This window comes from Sycon ciliatum, chromosome 10 (assembly GCF_964019385.1).
Source record: "Sycon ciliatum chromosome 10, ocSycCili1.1, whole genome shotgun sequence".
NCBI classification, from domain to species: Eukaryota; Metazoa; Porifera; class Calcarea; order Leucosolenida; family Sycettidae; genus Sycon; species Sycon ciliatum.
In genome coordinates, this window is record NC_088652.1 from 10,013,890 (window position 1) to 10,032,003 (window position 18,114).

At 48.3% G+C, this 18,114-nt stretch overlaps 2 protein-coding genes and 3 non-coding genes across 6 annotated transcripts in view; all 5 read right to left on the reverse strand.

Annotated features, from left to right (window-relative positions):
• The window catches only part of LOC135825565 (alpha-mannosidase 2C1-like), a 65,224-nt gene that overhangs the window by 13,682 nt on the left and 33,428 nt on the right, over positions 1 to 18,114 (reverse strand). For both annotated transcript variants that reach the window (XM_065338176.1, XM_065338177.1), the window contains exons 16-21: positions 17,622 to 17,748; positions 16,881 to 16,965; positions 16,161 to 16,249; positions 15,483 to 15,513; positions 3,604 to 3,659; positions 2,387 to 2,576 (exon numbers count right to left, since the gene is read on the reverse strand). In XM_065338176.1, the coding sequence (XP_065194248.1) occupies positions 2,387 to 2,576; positions 3,604 to 3,659; positions 15,483 to 15,513; positions 16,161 to 16,249; positions 16,881 to 16,965; positions 17,622 to 17,748 (578 nt within the window). The remainder of the gene's footprint in view (positions 1 to 2,386; positions 2,577 to 3,603; positions 3,660 to 15,482; positions 15,514 to 16,160; positions 16,250 to 16,880; positions 16,966 to 17,621; positions 17,749 to 18,114) is intronic.
• Trnat-ugu (transfer RNA threonine (anticodon UGU)) lies at positions 4,617 to 4,688 on the reverse strand. Its single transcript has one exon. It is a non-coding gene; the product is annotated as a tRNA-Thr (tRNA).
• LOC135825567 (uncharacterized) lies at positions 5,294 to 10,527 on the reverse strand. Its single transcript, XM_065338179.1, has 6 exons — positions 9,387 to 10,527; positions 8,458 to 9,216; positions 7,897 to 8,261; positions 7,183 to 7,718; positions 6,888 to 6,972; positions 5,294 to 6,444 (listed from the first exon to the last, which is right to left on the reverse strand). Exons 1-6 carry the CDS (start codon positions 9,678 to 9,680, stop codon positions 6,045 to 6,047), a joined length of 2,439 nt encoding a protein of 812 aa, XP_065194251.1. The 5' UTR covers positions 9,681 to 10,527; the 3' UTR covers positions 5,294 to 6,044.
• Positions 14,660 to 14,731, reverse strand: Trnat-ugu (transfer RNA threonine (anticodon UGU)). The gene has a single exon. It is a non-coding gene; the product is annotated as a tRNA-Thr (tRNA).
• On the reverse strand, positions 16,747 to 16,818 carry Trnad-guc (transfer RNA aspartic acid (anticodon GUC)). The gene has a single exon. It is a non-coding gene; the product is annotated as a tRNA-Asp (tRNA).

The window sequence follows — 18,114 nt, forward strand, 5'->3', positions numbered from 1 at the left end:
CGCCTTATACCCCTGGACAAGGACCCAGGTGTCCGGCCCATCGGTATCGGTGAGGTGGTACGGCGCATCGTCAGTAAGGCAATCCTGAAGATTTCCAAAGCCCACATAGAGGATGCCGTTGGATGTCTTCAACTCTGTGGCGGCCAAGAGTCGGGCATTGAGGCAGCCATTCATGCCATGCGCAATGCATTCAGTGAGGATTCCACAGAAGGGGCTCTGTTTGCGGATGCATCAAATGCCTTCAACCGTCTCAATCGATCAGTATGCCTGCAAAATGTCCAACGTCTCTGTCCACCTCTGGCACCGGCACTCGTCAATACCTACCGCAGCCCAGCCAGGCTCTTCAGCAATGGCGAGACCATCCTCTCGTGTGAGGGGACAACCCAAGGTGACCCGCTCGCTATGCCCATGTACGCCTTGGGTACGGTCCCCCTCATCCGCGAGGCTTCCATTGCTGAAGCTCTGCAGTCCTGGTATGCAGATGACTCTGCCGCAGCAAGCACCATTAAGCGCCTAAGGAAGTGGTGGTCCATTCTTGTGGACCGGGGTCCATTGTACGGGTACTTCACAAACGCGACGAAATCCGTCCTTCTTGTGAAGCCACAGCATGAGGCCGAGGCGAGGAAGCTGTTCTCCGACACGGAGGTCCAAATACGCACTGATGGGTTTCGTCATCTTGGCGCGGTCCTTGGTACTGAGGAGTTCTGCAAAACCTATGTGTCAACCAAGGTTCAGAAATGGAGTCACGAGATCAGTGTGCTCTCCCAGTACGCCCTCAGCCACCCACAAGCGGCATACACGGCTTTCTGCAATGGTGTTAAGCACGAATGGTCATTTGTCGCTCGCACCATCCCGGCGACAGGTCCGCTGTTCGAGCCCATTGAGGACGCCGTACGTCTTCAGCTCATCCCCGCGCTTACCGGCCGGTGTCCGCCTGGTGACCAAACCAGGGCCGTACTGTCATTGCCCTGCAGACTTGGTGGATTGGGTCTCATCAACCCCACTCATCTTGAGGACCAATTCCGTCAGTCCAGCATCATCACCCAACCTCTTGTCGACAAGATCCTCAGACAGGAGTCCAACAACGGCGGAGTTCGAGTGGCTATGCAGCTCTTGAAGTCAGAAGTCCGAAAGGAGTCAACGCAACTGGCCAATGAGCAGATGGCTGCAATGCTTCAGCAACTGGACCCAGACATCCAGTATGCCGTGAACCTCGCGTCAGAGAAGGGTGCCTCAAGCTGGCTAACATCCAAGCCACTTGCAGTTTTCGGCTTCAAGTTGCACAAGGGGGCGTTTCGAGACTCCTTATGCCTCCGATATGGATGGACGCCGGATCATCTCCCGACAACGTGTGCATGTGGAAAGTCGTTCACGACCACCCATGCCCTGTCCTGCTCGCTGGGCGGCTGCCCCTCTCTCCGCCACAACGAGATTCGGGACATCACGGCCCACCTTCTCCGGGAAGTTGCCCATGATGTAGCCGTCGAACCCCATCTCCAGCCTCTCTCGGGGGAACACTTCCCCTTGAGATCTACCATCACCGACGACAACGCGCGCCTTGATATCGCAGTCAGTGGATTGTATGGTGGACGGTTTGAGAGGACATTCCTTGATGTCCGGGTTTTCAACCCATTTGCCCCCTCAAACTAGAAGTCATCAATCCCGGCAGTGTACCGCAAGCACGAAAAGGAAAAGAGAAGAAGTTATGAGAGAAGAGTCGTTGAGGTAGAGCATGGATCATTCATCCCGGTCGTGCTCAGCACTACAGGTGGTCATGGCAAGGCAGCTGGCAATCTCTACGCTCGGATTGCATCCATGTTGGCCGATAAGAGGTCCGAGCCTTTCTCTATCGTCATGGCATACATCCGCACTCAACTGTCTTTTGCACTGGTCAATGCCGCAGTCACAGCCCTGAGAGGTCATCGGCACAAAGCGTCAAGAATCAACGGCTGCCCTTCGATCACATTAGCAGTGGCAGAATGCAGCATGTAATGGTCAATCCTTGACTTAATTTGGTAATCGTTTTAGTACCTCGAACCCCGTGCTGAGTTTGATACGGTTTCTGGTATCTTGGCCGTAGACTACTACGCATACTGCTTCTAGCGGTTTCTTTGGATTTTACTGATTGATTACTAGTATACTGTATTTATTGAAATGCACTAAGTACAGTGCCGTCATCAACTGTGCCATTTAGCAAGACAAAAGCCACTTCGAAACGCACGCTCTGTTTTACGTGCAACAACACTCGTTTGGACTCCAGCTCAGGGTGAGGTTAGCTATCGATTCAGTTTCGACTATCGAACTTCACCTGGCGTACAACTTCAGGTAGACTGTCACATAAAAGTAAAGCTGTATTGTAAAGAGGGGTGCCGCTGTGCCAACTCACCAAGAACGCTGCCATCATCACCAGCATTACGCTGTACGCTGCAGCCGTCAGGTACTTGCACACCGGCCGGTACACTGCATACTTCTTCCCTCTGCCAAGAGAATGGATTCACTAGCGCAGCCGTCAACACACTGGAACTGTCGGTGCCAGCACCGGCAGCAGCTTCTGTTGATGGTTGTCCGGTGGACGACTGCCGAGTTTGATCCCAGGTCAGGCATGCAATGATGTATCACGTACATTCACAGACACACACACATGCACACACATACACACACATGCACACACATACACACACATGCACACACATACAAACACATGTACACACATGCACATGTACATGCACTCAAACACGTAAGTAAACAAGTATGCAAACATGTGTCATGTACACATCCATGCACACGCACAGACAGACAGACAGACAGACAGACACGCAGACAGACACACAGACAGACACGCAGACAGACACACAGACAGACACGCAGACAGACACGCAGACAGACACACAGACAGACACACATACACAATGGTAGACCGTGAGGGGTGAAAGAGCCCGAAAACTTACTCTCTGAAGGACAAAATACAAGACATAATTTGGCAAAATCAATACCCATAGCCTGGGGTTCGAAGAAAAGAAAAAATGTTACAAGGGTTTTAACAAATAAGCCAGAACCCACGTTAATGTTCACAACATGACAATCCTAGTACCGGTATGTGTTGTTGTGTGCTGTTCTGCTACTAAACAAAGTAACTAACTTACTGTAAAAGCCATTATTCTAACGAGGCGCATATATAATGATTTCCCAAAATTGACTGGTTTACGTGTACCAAAGGTAACGATTCTCACTCATTCTCAACGCTCAATATGACAGTATATGTATCGATTTCTGTATAACGATTTCTATTTTAACGACAGATTTCCCCTCGTTAACTCGTTAGAGTTAGCACTTCGTTATATATATATATATGGCTTTTACAGTACCGTGTCCGTTCCCGAGAGAACTCCCAACGGCCGCTGAAAGCAAATTTCACGGTTCGTGCTAGACCTGGCTGGAGACCAAGTTATGCGCATCCGTATGAACACCACCACCCTCTATGGGTCAAGGTGCAGTTATGGCTGCTAAAATGGCAGCTAACACCCCGTAAATCCAGACAGGGTGTTCTCCTACTTCTGAAACGTAAATACCCCGTAAATGAATGAGGGCAAAGGCCCAACTCACAGTCAATAGTGCATCCAATCCTGTTACAAACATTTGCTTGGCGGATTTGTGAACGTCTATAAGGACACAAAGCAAACAAGACAGATACCAATGTACACACACACACACTTGTACTTGTACTTGTCGCTCACTGCCAAAACTGGTCACGTGGGTCTCCACGGCAGAGGGGAGAGAGACTCAAAAGGAATCTTGGAAAGATGACTCAACTGGCTATTGAACCGCCCAACGGCCGACACCCCCTGAAATCCCCAAAACTCTGGGTGGACTTGAAAATGATCCCACTTATGGGCTCACCACACCTCAGTAAGTGGGTGAGGACAAGGTGCAGAAAAAGGATTGACGGCATCAGGGTATCCGTCCTGGGATCCAACTGCAGTTACCCCTGCCCCCAGTGAAGGTAATACTTGCTACTAGTGTGGGTGGCTAAATCAGAGTGGATCTGATCTAAGCGTCACTAGCATCATTGATTACACAAGAGTTAATCTAGCCAGAAGCAGTCCATGGCTAACAGGTATGTATACTTCACTTGAAGTATACACACACACGCACGCACGCACGCACGCACACACACACACACACACACAGAGTGAAACCTGTCTAAAGAGACCGCTCAAAGGACCTTACAAACGTGGTCTCTGTTACCAGGTGGTCTCCCTATCCGCACCAGGAATAACCCAGCGGCACAACCCCGGCGGCAAAAACCCAGCGGCAAAACCCAGCGGGAAAAACCCAGCGGCAAATTCAGCTCCTAACACGGCGGGGACGGGAGAGCCAGTCTCACAAACACTGGCACGAGTGCTGAAAACCCCATTAGCCGCATTCATGTACCCTTGTGCCTGGCCACACGTTCCCTGTTGACTGTAAAAGCAAGCCAGGAGAAATACAATTACACAGACGAAAAAAGACAGGAAAAATCCGACAAAAGATGCACATGGGATCATTTGACAGATCAACTTTGCCTTGGGATGTACGCTTTCTCTACATAGTGCAAGGGAAAGAAAAAAGAAAAAAAGAGGCTCAAGAGGGGTTCGAACCCTCGATCTTCGGTTTACAAGACCGACGCCTTACCACTTGGCCATTGAGCCGGCGGATGACCTTTATGGTTAGCACATGTCAATATTGATCACAGTCATTTCCTTTTTTTGACACAGTCTTGACTGGTTCAGTGATTCGTTCAGGCAATCAGTCGTCTAGAAATGGTTCAGTAACTCGTCAAATGCCTCACAATTGCTATCACTCTCTCTCTCTCTCTCTCTCTCTCTCTCTCTCTCTCTCTCGAAGAAGAAGAAGAAGAAGAAGAAGAAGAAGTCCTCTGAAAATATGTCTTGGTCAACTTCAGTGTTTTCTTGTACCCAAGATGAGTTTACCATGCGATTGCTCACCGATGAAGGTACCGTCTATGATTTACGTCCATTCCTTCTTCATCTGGATCGCGTGGATCTCACCCAGCTGGAAGTAGCAGACTATCTTTGCAGGGTTTCAACCCTAGTGTTAGTGGCGGGGGAGAAGCGCCAACGTTTACCAAAGATCATCGTGGCCGGAGTTGATGATTACGGACTGCTGAGCAGAAATATTCGTCTGGAATTTAATTTCGTCTTTTTCGTCCAAGGAGCTTTTGGACTACCGTAAAGCCGCGGATAAAAGCCGGGCTTATAAGCATATAAGCCGCTTTCTGCATCCGGCTTTAAGGGGGCTCAACCCCGAAGAGGGAGCAAAAAAAATTATGGTAAATCGATCTGAACTGTGTGTTTTCAGATGGCCAGACACCTAGAGAACTGGTCTAGGCTATTTCAAGGATAGGTCTATTATGTGGTTCCCCAGCTATGGGGGTGTTATTGTACCTATGTTTTTTGGCAAAAATTCAATGATTTTTCACTAAAGGCGTAAAATTCCAGCTGGTAATGCTTCAAAAATCCTGAAAGTGGGTATGGATGGGCCTACAATACTGTCTCCTTTGGAAAATGTCCACAACATATGACCAGACCACTGTGAGAGGCCAAGGTAGCCCAGAATGTGATTTGGAAAAACGCGTATTTCAGCAGACCGGACTTTAGACTTGTTTGAGTACTGGAGAATCGAGACAATAACATTGTCCATTTTATGGTCATTATCTGCTCTTCAAGGCCATAGGAAGGCTCTACAAAAATAGATTTTTATGTCTACCATCTCGTTTGTCAATGAGAAACAAAATTTGTGACGGATTGTGCATATTCAACTTGAAAGTCAGATTCAGCATTGTTGCCAAAATGAGTTTATCGACTTCATTCAAGCTTCACTTTGACTATGTAGGGCGAGAAGCATTTGCTATAGACCAATCCCAGACAATACCACACGCCACAGTCACCACTGAATTGTGTTATTCACATATTTGCTCGTATATTGTGAATATGTACATATGTGTATAGCCGATTGAATGTACAACACAATGGTCTATGATGCAGTCAATGCGCAGCTTGCGTTGCTTGGTCATTGCTGGATGAGACCGCTTGCAGCCACTGCTGGTACTGTGGGTCGGGCAGATCGTACCCATTATCGCGCCTCCGCCGGTACAACGCCAGTGTCTGGGCAGATAGCTGTGGCATGGCACGACTGGTAGTTGCTGGCACTGGGGGCAAGGCAGCAGCTCCTGCAGCTGCTGCTGAACCACTGGCATGGTCTGGAGTGGCCTGTGAGGCAGTGTTGCTGGTGATGGGTCTTTCAGACCCTAGATGGTCTGCTATTCGTTTCGCGATAGCAGAACTCTTTGTGACTCGCACACGCCCATTGCCATCCCTTTCCTGCAGTAAAGTCTGGATGCCAGTTCCACGATTCCTGTCGAATGCCAGCACCAGATGACTGTACCTGTAGGCAAGACGTATAAAGAATATGTACCGTAAAGTCGGCTGCAAACACTCATGTCGCAGCAAACGCTCACCGCAGCTCGATTGTACCAGGTACAAGAAATGGACCCGTTATCAAAGGCACTGGAGTGTGACACGAATAGTTTCCACATGAATCAATCCATGGAAGATTTTAGCTACCTAGTTGTCACAGCTTCATGAGGATGCATATTAGAAATGAACATCATCAACCACACCCTATCCTTGTTCATGTACATACAATTATCCCTTCACTGTGCATAGTTCGAAACTCCACTCTCCCCCTCCCCCCTCCCCCACACACACAATGGTTGCCTCTTTGCTTTGTCATACCACAACCGTGCAATGAGGTGAACCCCTCGGGTCATCCTAATAAAGTTATTATTATTATTATCATAATTATGCTTAGTTTCTTTCTGCACATACCTGATACCGGAATTGGCTATTTTCTTTGCCATGTGATCTGAAAGTGCAGGTTTGGGAAACCGTGAGCGGAGCTCAGCATATACACCTGTACACAATCAAGGCACACACAGCCAGCTTGGCTAAAATAATGCTAGCATGGACCGTGATATCATACATTATCATTAGTTGAAGTTGAGGAATATTTCACGAACAAGACTACATGTTCATGTATGTACCTAGTGAAGGAATACATCGTTGCCTTGCTGCGTGTCTCAGAAAAATGATTGTAAGCACTGGATACACATAGGTAACATACCTTTACTGGCTTCGCGGACAGCAAGCACAGACAATGCCGACCCGACTTGTATGCTGTGCTCAAGAATAACGCTATCCGGGATTGTCTTTCGCACCAATTTCCCGAGAACGTCGACATCTGCATCCGCACTGTGGGCAGCATAGTCCTCCTTCAGGATGTCCTTTACCAGATCCTCTTGCTTGTACGACTTCCTTCCAGGGAGGACCTGCTTCAAGGCTAGCAGAGAATCAGCAAAGCCAGCAATTGCTGCAACAAGCTGCTGTACGTACGACTGCCCAGCACGCTTCACCTCACCCAGCAACACACGCATATCAAACGACATACAGTTGTGTGCGATAAGTACGGGCGGTTTCGAACCACCAATGGACTGTAGCCACGGGATGAAACGCTCAATGGCATCAGGTAGCGAAAGAGTTGGCAGAACTTCGCCAGCCTTCACCAACACACGCTTGCCACCCACAGTAGAGACGGACACACCTGTGACATCTGATGCTCCAGAGGACATCGACCCTTCTGGCAATACATACTCGGAGAACCTATCACAGAAAAGACCAAAAATACGTTCATCACTACAGTTCAGATCAGATTCCAACAATCTCATTATCCATCACAGAAATATGCCAGTTCTGATGCTGAATGAACGACTGACCCCATGCCTACATCAGCAGAATAACCACTTCAATAACCATTTCAGAGCACCACGCTGTTCCTTACTTGCAAACAGTTGGAACGGAAGCTGCAAGCTGGATGATTTCTGCATCGTCTCCGAAGCCCGTTGTTTCCAGGTCAAAGTACACAAAAGTGTACTTCTCTTCTGGTGACAGCTTGGCAGGAGTGACTGGACCAGCGATTTCATCCACGTCTGGCTCTGCAAGAAGGGAGGACTCGGATTGGTACGACGTACCTTCCCTCAATTCCTGTGAGGCACCCTTCTGACTGCGCAGCTCCTTCAGCTCCAGTCTTCGCCTCTTTACGGTCTTACCCGACTTGCGAAGTGTAGCCTTTGCTCGCCGGGTATCGAGCTTGGCCCCGTGCGCCTGCGCATGTGAGCTCGGGGACATGCCGGCCTGCTCCATGACCTTGGACACACAAGAGGTAAACAAATGGCAGCAAAATAGGACTGTTTCGTTGTTACTCAGAGTTTCATGGTAAAACCAATCATCAGTCAACACAAGGAGATTAGAAGAAGCGCATGTCTAAGAAGGCAGGGAGAGGAGATAGAGTAATCCAGTGCAGACAGCATAATAATACAGACAGTATGGAAATCTCAATTACCTTTGACACATACGTGTATCCCAGGTTTTTCTGGGCAATTGCAGCGCCGACACGAATATTGAAGGATGGAGAGCTGCCATAGCTCCTTGATTTCGGCTGCTTGCTGGCGATGATGTTGTTTAGGCTTTCGTTTGCCTGTGTACTGCCGTGCGATGCCAGCTTGGTCGAACACTCCGCATAGAGGCTGAACAACTTCTGTAATGCTGCTCTCGTGGTTGGCGAGGACAGGTTCTTCCCACGGGGAAGGCTGCGATGGCGGTACGTCTCCTCGTTGCCATCATATCCACACCATGAGCCGCAGTCAGAATGATCCCCATACATGTGTGGCACGCACGCAAGGAGAACGGCCTTCAACGCGGCTGGATCATTTCGGTTTTGTGCTATAGCGTACGCGAAACACTTTTGCACATACCGAATGACTTTCTCGGACAGTTCCTTGTGGCCGTTCTTCTTGAGATCATACAACCTGTTTCCGAGGTTTTTCTTGACGTGGTTGAGATCGGAGCTCTTTTCAACCGGCCCAATCTCTTCCTGCAGGCGCTTCAAGGCTGAGGAGTCATCGTCACCCACCATGACAGAAACTGTCACCCCAGCAGATTTCAGTTGCTTGCCAATGTTCCCAATGGATTCTGGTTCCATGGCTTTGGAAGACTTGTTGACATGATTCTTGCGGCAGTCATGCTTTGCTGCTGGGCGTTTGAGACGATCGGCAGCATCGCAAGTTGCACAGCGCTTTGACAGCATGGAATAGGCAATAACCTGAGATAACAAAATAGAACACACAAGACCACTTACTTGAATACCCAGTATTTATAGTATTGTTTTATACTTCTGACACTTTGACGACGCACCACATCTGTCATCAATATAGAACTATGGAACAGAACGAGATCATGGAACATCCACACAACATAAAAAGCTGGCCTTACTCTGCCAGTCTCCACTCCAATGGCATGGCCAACTCCAGTCAAGCTGTTCATAGCACGGCCTCGTTTTTGCCAGCCGCAATCGAAACCGAAGCCAATACCACCGCTAGACGTACGCTTGACTTCCTCAGCACAAGCCTCATCACAGCTCTCTTTTGCCACGCGTTCAACAACAGTGCCAATGGCACGCTCCTGCCGTCGCAGCACTTTCTCATTGACCGGAGGTATGTTCAACGTGGTCAAGAAATTATTTACGTGAGTCACACCGATGCCAGCATGATCCATTGCTGCAACCATTGACAACAAAGCGAGACAACATATATTCACATAGTGAGATCAATCACTAGATATTTCCGAATGTGAGTAGTAAGGTAACAGAACCCTGCCTGGCGCTATTGTCGTGCATACCTCTGTGATTCATATTTTCAGTAGACATTTGTTGCATTGCCTCGCCTGGGCGATCATTGCAGTTCATCACAATAACACAATTGTATTGGCTGCATTTACTGTGAAGATCAAGCCTCAAGCGTGCTCATGCAAATGTGACAATGCATAACTGTGTCCTTGACTGTCTCTGTTCAAGTTCTACTGCAGGGCATATTGCCAATAATTATGTAAATTTTATTTTCATACACAGATCCCTGACATGGTTCATTGATATGAGTACAGTCATCCTACTTTGAACCCCTAGCCTTCTCATGAGCAAAAAAACAAGCACATGTCCGAACTCACCCAGAGCAGCCTTAGAGTTCACAGCATAGGATCGACGCTTTCCACTCAATCCAGCATGAGACTTCGATGTCTGGACCAAATTCTCCTGCCCACACGTAGAGCACTTCACGAACAGAATACTGGCAAGTCCCTGTCGCTGTTCTCTCGCACACTCGCAGAGATCAAGTCTGGACGTGCAGGAACTACACCCAGCACGCAGACGATCCATGATCAGCTCCAACTCCACTATCCGCCGGCCAGGTACAGGGCCAGTTTTTCTCTCACAGTCGTCAGTAACATTTTTCTCTGGCGACTGGGAAAGAAAAAAATAGAAATCGTTCCAAGTGCCACTCAAGTGGACCCACTTGAACTTGAGAGCACCATGTCACTTACCTGCGCTCTGGGACTGGTGCATGTATCAGTGCCAGTGGTAGCTGGGCTCTGGACGATCTTGCATAGCTTGCTGGCTTCGCTGCACTCAGTGGCAGCCTGAGACTGAGAACAGGACTTGTCTGAGCTAGAACTACACGCGCCTGAAGAAGACTGAACGGGCGTTGTTTTGGACAACCTCTTCTGAAGCTTGCTGAGCCTGGAAGCATTGGCTTTGCTGGCAAATCGCCCACGAAAACGGCCCATGACGATAACTACTTGACACGAAGCTCCATCGCGGACATCCAGCAAACCAAAATTGAAAATAACAAACGTCAAGCTCAAACTGTTCACGGATGCAATGTTTTTTGAATTTTCGCAAAAAAACTCTTGAACACGACTATTTCTCTCAAAAAAACTTTCTCATCACGGCTGTTACGACGCGGCCAGAATCCAAGATGGCCGCTGGAGTCACGCGAGCAAAATGAAGCCGCTTTGATCGTGGACTCGAATCTAGGTCTACGATTTTTTTTCTTTTTTTTGGAAAGGAGCATTGAACATTGTCATTGGATTTGTTTTCGTCTTCGAAGCATCTCGTTCATGGAATTGTACTTTGTGATTTCTTGGATATTTTGAACAGAAATAAAAGTAGATGGTGTAGTGCTTCATCTGTCTAAACTTTGAACGGACTGCCAGTTTAGTTGAGGGACACTGGCAGCGCTGGTTCTATGGAATCAACACATGGGGTCAGCCCAGGATCTCGGAACGACCAATCGTACGAAGCATGACCATTGTGATTATTACCTGCCCTCCTCGAGCTTTAATACCCGGTACCTGTAGTCACTGCTTGGAGCTATAACACTAACAGTAGAAGCATATTGCAGTGATGCAGCGAATTGCCAGCCTGAGGAAACCCGCCACTCACACGCTTCCACAGTGATACAAACTGAAGCTCTGGCACAGCACAGAGGATGGAATTTTGCTGTGCACCAACAACCTCAGGCTGGAAATAAGCTACAATAGTAGAAGTAGTAGTACGTGTATATGTGTTGTAGTACGTTATTGTGTGTACGTCGTGTTTACGTTGTGTTGGTGCATGCGTGTGTTGCCAGGTTGCTGTGGTGTGAAAAGCAGTCTTCGTCTTGAGTTCGTCATGTCCAGTTGTTTTTCCGTAGTCGTCTTGTAATAACGAAGACTGCTTTTCACACCACCGCAACACGCGCATGCACCAACACCACGTACACACGACGCACACAAAATAACGCACAACACACGTGGTCGTCGGAATGTACTAGTGCTATGTTCAGGGCTCTCTGCTACGCTTGCGTCTCTGCGTCCGTGGCAGAAGCAGAGTGTGCTGTGGCAGCGCATTCAAGATGTGTGCTTGTGCACATGCATACAGCCGGTTAGCCGTGTTTCGTATGGAGGAATGATTTCGCTCCAGCTGATTGAAGGCAGCATGGATGGACTCTGCCCCCTGCTCATTCAGTAGCCCCATGCCCATTTGTAAATTTTCCAAGCAGCTGACTGCATGGGCCTCAAGAAGGTGAAGCTTTGGTGTGACGTTGCCACGACCACGCGAGACAACTTCCTGCGGCAAGCTGCAAGAAAAACAGAAATATTGGCACGCAGTTGTGAGAGCGAGTTAACATTCGGACTTACACTGGTGGATAATCCTACATGACAAGCTGCAAATTTAGAAAATAATGAAACATAGCGGTCCTTAACAACAGTAGCAGCTTGCACTAAACACATCATTTGATCTCTCTGTCCTGCACTCGCACCTTCTGCACTAGCCTCTGCTCTCTTGGAGATGACATGTGCGGGTGCAGAACAGAGATCACTTAACACTTTTTCCTGCAATGTGTAAAGGAGGACGTCATGGATGACCGTCTCCGTGCAGTACGACCACTGCAATTGGTGGAAGACACCCTTGTAACCGGGGTGCTGGTCCAAACAGCAGGAGAGCCACCACCTCCACGGGCCTCAACTCTCAAGTCTGTCACCCTCTGCACTGCTCTCGACAACACGTTTAGTCAGGGCATCAAACACTTTCCCAGGGAAGCGGCTAGAACATCACCAATGGTGGAGGATTCAGACACTACTCTCTGAATAGGAGTGGATGGGGGGGGGGGGGGGTGCTTGGGTTGTGAGAACAATTCTCAACGTGGCTCTTTAGGTCGCAAAGCCTCACCTGCACTGGGCAGCCTGTTAGCGGCGCCTCGTAGAAATCGCACTTCAAGACTGACTGCTTGATGATGTCAGCCACAATAGTATGTGGTGACACTAAATTATCTAGACAAAGTGCATCTTCATTTCGTGCTTTGCTCCAGCCAACATGAAATGCACTTCGCACAAAACAAATGTTTGCAGCATGGTGTTTCCAGAGCAGCGTCTACAAACAACGAACAAATGCCACACATTAATAAACAATTATTGTTCATGCTGCTCACGAAAGCGACTTGGGACAAGGTCAGCACCAGTTTTCAAGCTACCAGTCGCTTTTTCGGTGACATTGTCAACAGGAGTCAGGGTGGTGCTGATGGGGATGGGTGATGGCTTTGCAAACGGCACCTCACATTTTGCAAGTTTGGGCGGTCGTCCAATCACACCCGACCCACAAACACTACAGTTACTATCCTGTGCCTCCCACAGTTTCATTGCCCCCCCCCCACACACCCCCCCCCCCCCCCACTAATCCTTGCATACCTCTCTTTATTCTCCTGAGCATTCTTATACCGTCGTACAACTGCCATGCATGACGCACAAAATAATTCAGGATATACATCAGCATTTTTTTGGTCTTTTTTAATAGTTGGAAAACAAGATTCTAACTCAGTAATATGATCCGACACAGCATATTTCTTAGAGACGCCTTTCTTCGCTATATTACTAAACTTACAACCACTAACACGGCACATCTGGCGAAGTAGCTCCCTATGCCTATCCATAAGATTGTTTTTGGTATTTTATATTTTTAGACAGGCAATTACAAACTGGCCTGAAAAAACAATCGTAAAGGAGCGTAAAGCTACGAGGACGACTCCTCACACAACATAAAGACCTTACCTTCGTACTCCAACAAGAACTGAAGTTTACAAAAACGAGGCACCCACACTAATAGCTGCCAGAAGTTGCTGGAGACCATCGATGACATCCACACAGTGAAGCACAAGAAGAAGAAGAACGATCCGGCACGGACAACTATTTCGACTTCGACAATTTCTTTTGAGAGAACAAGCTGCACGTGAGTGTAAAACACCAAAATCTTCGTAGTAATCGGCCTGAAACAATACTCGGGGCCCCTAACACGACGGCAACTCGTGAGATACTTCCCTAAAACAATGAGGCTGTCAAGGACAAATTTCAAACATGTCAAGAGGTCCTCAACGCATTCTCAGCAGGTCACCTGCGGCCTCGTGCCCAGAGGATTCTGGCCGCATTCAATGCATGCGTAACAGCCGTGTCATGCCACGCGCGCGCCGCGCGGCCAGGTTTTCAAACGCGAAATTTTTCGTAAAATAGTGCCCCGATTTCGATGCGCGCGCAGAAGTACTGAGCCCCCTTAATGCAAACCAGGCTTGTATGCAAACCATGCTTAAAAAAAATAAAAAAAGTAAATTATCGTGTCTGTCCCCGAAGGGAACTCACGACGGCCGCTAACACCCGATAAACCCTAGCGGCAGATGCACCGCCTAACGGTGGGGTGCACCACTGATTTTTTTGCCAGGCTTGTATGCACATCGGCACGCGTAGATCTACCACTGACTACCGGCATGGCGGCAGTTTTACTATGCACCGTACATAGCGCATGCACTCTTGACCTGCCCGATCCGCTCTTGCATAGAAGCCAGGCTTCTACGCGCGACAGGCTTGCATGCATTTGACCCGTTTGATTTTCAGGCTTCTATCCGCGATGTGCTTGAATGCAAACCCGGCTTTTATCCGCGACTTTACGGTAAATAAAATGCCGGACTAATGTCGATTTGTCCAGCTTTTCAATACACTCTTATGATCCATGGACGAAATTTCAACCAGACGAACTCCTTTTCTTTGGAGTTGGACGGAACTATTGACCGACGAAATGTTCTGCCTCTACAGTATAGTGCACTTCATCATTATCGCCAACGGAATTTTATAGTTTCGTGGAAACGAGATGGCTCCTTTGAAAAAAATGGAAGGGGAGAAAAAAAGACAGGCTCAAGAGGGGTTCGAACCCTCGATCTTCGGTTTACAAGACCGACGCCTTACCACTTGGCCATTGAGCCCGCTACATCCCTCACAGACAGTAGTGGAGTCAAGATCCATCCACCGCCCACGCAAGAGGAATTGAAAGGTCGTAAATGAGCTGCACCATGGCAAAAGGGTGCATAGCAAAAAATTGAGTTATGGATACAGCGCAATGGCTGAATCCTCACTACTTCTGTTGCAAAAAACGCATTCAAAAAGCTTGATAAATCGCAACGAAAACTAATCGAATTCAAAAAGAAAATGTGGACTCTCAATCTCGCATACTCAACTTTCAAACGAGTTTTCTCAGTTTGATGTCGCGTGCCATAAGCACCCTTTTGTTGTGTCGCGGCTCAAATTGAAATAAAGGTTAACAGCACAAGCGTGCATGTGCACCACGACTCATGATGCACATGCACGTGTGCTGGTTGACGAGTGACTCACACGAGTCCATTGTGGATGTGACCAAGGGTGCAGAATTCCAGTAGCGGGAGGGCCTAACTGGGAATGCATCAACGAGTCAGTTCACTCACGACATACTCTCATAACTTACTGAACCTGTTTCAACATAGGAATATCCCCAGGAAAACCCCACCTGTCTGGAGACAATCGTATGTGTAGCAGCATAGAGTGTTCGTAACGTTTCCCACATGACTGCAAGGCACTAAGAATTCACCAGGTATGAACTGTGATACGATACCTGTGATGATTGTTGAATACACTCGTATTGCACATTATACTAAGGATGTTGCCCCCCCCCCCCCCCCACACACACACCAACAGTATTACCTTTGTAGTAGTCTTTGGCGAGATCGTGAGCCTGCAATGATGCACACACACAGAGCGCGCACGTGGGTGCATATACGCACGCATACCATACCCACACACACACGCACGCACGCATGCGCGCGCGAACACACACACACACATGACAAGACACAGTCGACAAGGGCGCACAATTCCTCATGCAATGACCAGTGTGCATTGCAGGCTTTTTTAATTTTTTATTAATTTTTTTTACTGAATACCACAGAACCATCTGATGCTGCACAGCGGGGGCGGTGGCATATTGGAAGGAAGTGGGGCGGGGCAAAAGTAACTCCTCCGACCAAAGGTCTCGGATTCATCGTTACTCCTGTGCCTCCTCGCACCAAGACAGTTGCATAGCATAACAGTAGTGTATGCGCTGACTTGATAAGCCATCCCCCCCCCCCCCCCTCCAGGTGGTATTATCGCGTCGGACTGTCCGTTCCCGAAGGGAACTCACTACGGCCGCAAACACCCGGTAACCCCTAGCGGCAGATGCAGCGCCTAACGGAGGGGGTGGTAGCCCTGCTGAAAATATTTCTTCCGATGTTTTCCCATCAATTCTCATCCTCTGCGGCTCGTGCAGTCCGCGGAGAGCCACGGAAAACAGCATGAAAATAACTCCGGCGCATACAGCAGCAGGCCAATAGCTGAACTCACCGCCTCGATGGAAGTCCCCGGAAGAATGTCATGAAACTGGTTCAGCAAGAACAGCTTCCAAATGCGGAGCAGCTCCGTGTGCGGGTAGTCTGAATGTAGAGAACAAAACAAGAGCATCGCACAAAAAATACAGAAAAGGAACACAAATCAGGTGGTCACGATTCACTATTAAAGACCTATTAAAACAACAAAAAAACATCGTCGTGGGATGATTCTCCCTGAGCTGCACACTCTGGTTTATGTACTCTTCATGGTTACTCATTGCTATCTGCACGCTCTGGGGAGTTATGTAAAGGGGGTCGTCGCAAAAGCTTGTTGTCGGCCCTGCAACGAACACGTACCTGTTTTTGTTGGTCGACTTCCAATTTTCGTTCACCCCCCACCAAATAAACGAGGTTCGTTTTAGGGACGGCAAAAACTTCTGCGGCGACCCCTAAATCAGTCGTTGAGCGATACTCCTGCACTTGCACACTGGACCAAACATGCATGGGTATACATGAGGACATGTGCAATCACGCATACCGGTACAGGAAACAAAAAAGAATATTGGGAAAGACGTAAACATCGCAGGAAAAAAAGAAATGTCCTCCCCGGCCGGGAATCGAACCCGGGTCTTCCGCGTGACAGGCGGAGATACTTACCACTATACTACCGAGGATTGACTGAAGACTACCCAGCCTCCCTGTGCAAACAACCTAACAGTACCAAGTGGCTTCTTACCTGCAAGTTTGAGCAAACTGGCGAATGCGGACACTGTCTCGGCATCTCGCAGCAGGAACTCGCCTACACGGTTCGCCTTCTTGATCTGGCACACCGGTATTGCGAGAAAAACATGAATATGGGAGACACATACATATAAGCATACACATAATAATTATTATATGTACATGCACACATAAACATACACATAACCATATCGCAATAAGGCGAGACCAAAAAAATTGAGATTCCCGGGCCCTCCCGCACCAAAATCGAGCCGAAGGCAATCTTTTTTTTAACAGTTCGTATTATGTACAGTACTGATCGTGCGAGTAGATCTGTGACATGGTGTCACACAAATCTGGGCTTGTACGACTCCCTGGTGTACGACTCAGGGCTGTCGTTGGCCGAAATACAAAAGAAATTATACGGGTACCGGTAAACCACGTACCATGTACCTGTCGTCTGTAAACAAATTAAAAATAAATACCGGAAAGTACTGTAAAAAAAGTTCAGCATGCCATGCATACACACATAGGAAAAAAATAAAAAATAAAAATTCGCCCGCCCGCACCAATTTCAGATGGGTCCTGCCCGGGAATCTCGATTTTATTTTGGTCTCGCCTAATAGAGAGATTTTAAGATGTACGCCACACGCATTGGGCGGGCGCGTGCAGGGGGGTGAAGTTCCCGCAAGGTTCAGCCACACAGGTTTTGCAAAAATACTCAAGATAACATCCTTAAAGCGTGGCCGCTTCTTACCTCAGCCTGCGTAGTGTAGGTAGCATTGTGCAGCTCCAGGTACATTTCGCCGACCCAAGTACACAACGATGACGCTGACGTCGACTCCAGCTTGCTGAAGAAGTCCATGGGGGTGGACGGGCGGATTCTTCGAGCGGAGACGTCAGCGCACAACAACACAACAAGTAGCAACAGTAGCCAGGAATCAAGGTATGAAGTGGGATAAAGATGAGACAACGTACAGACACACACGTGGACACACACACACACACACACACACACACGCATGCACACACACGCACACACGCACACAAACACACACACACACACACACACACACACACACACACTACAGCAACAAGATGTGCTCTACTCTGAATGAGTGCTTGGTGTATGTGACACATGCACACGTGCTACGCACACGTGCCCATACACACACAGACACTGACACACACACACACACACACACACGCACACACGTATGCATGTACACATACACACACAGAAGCGCTAT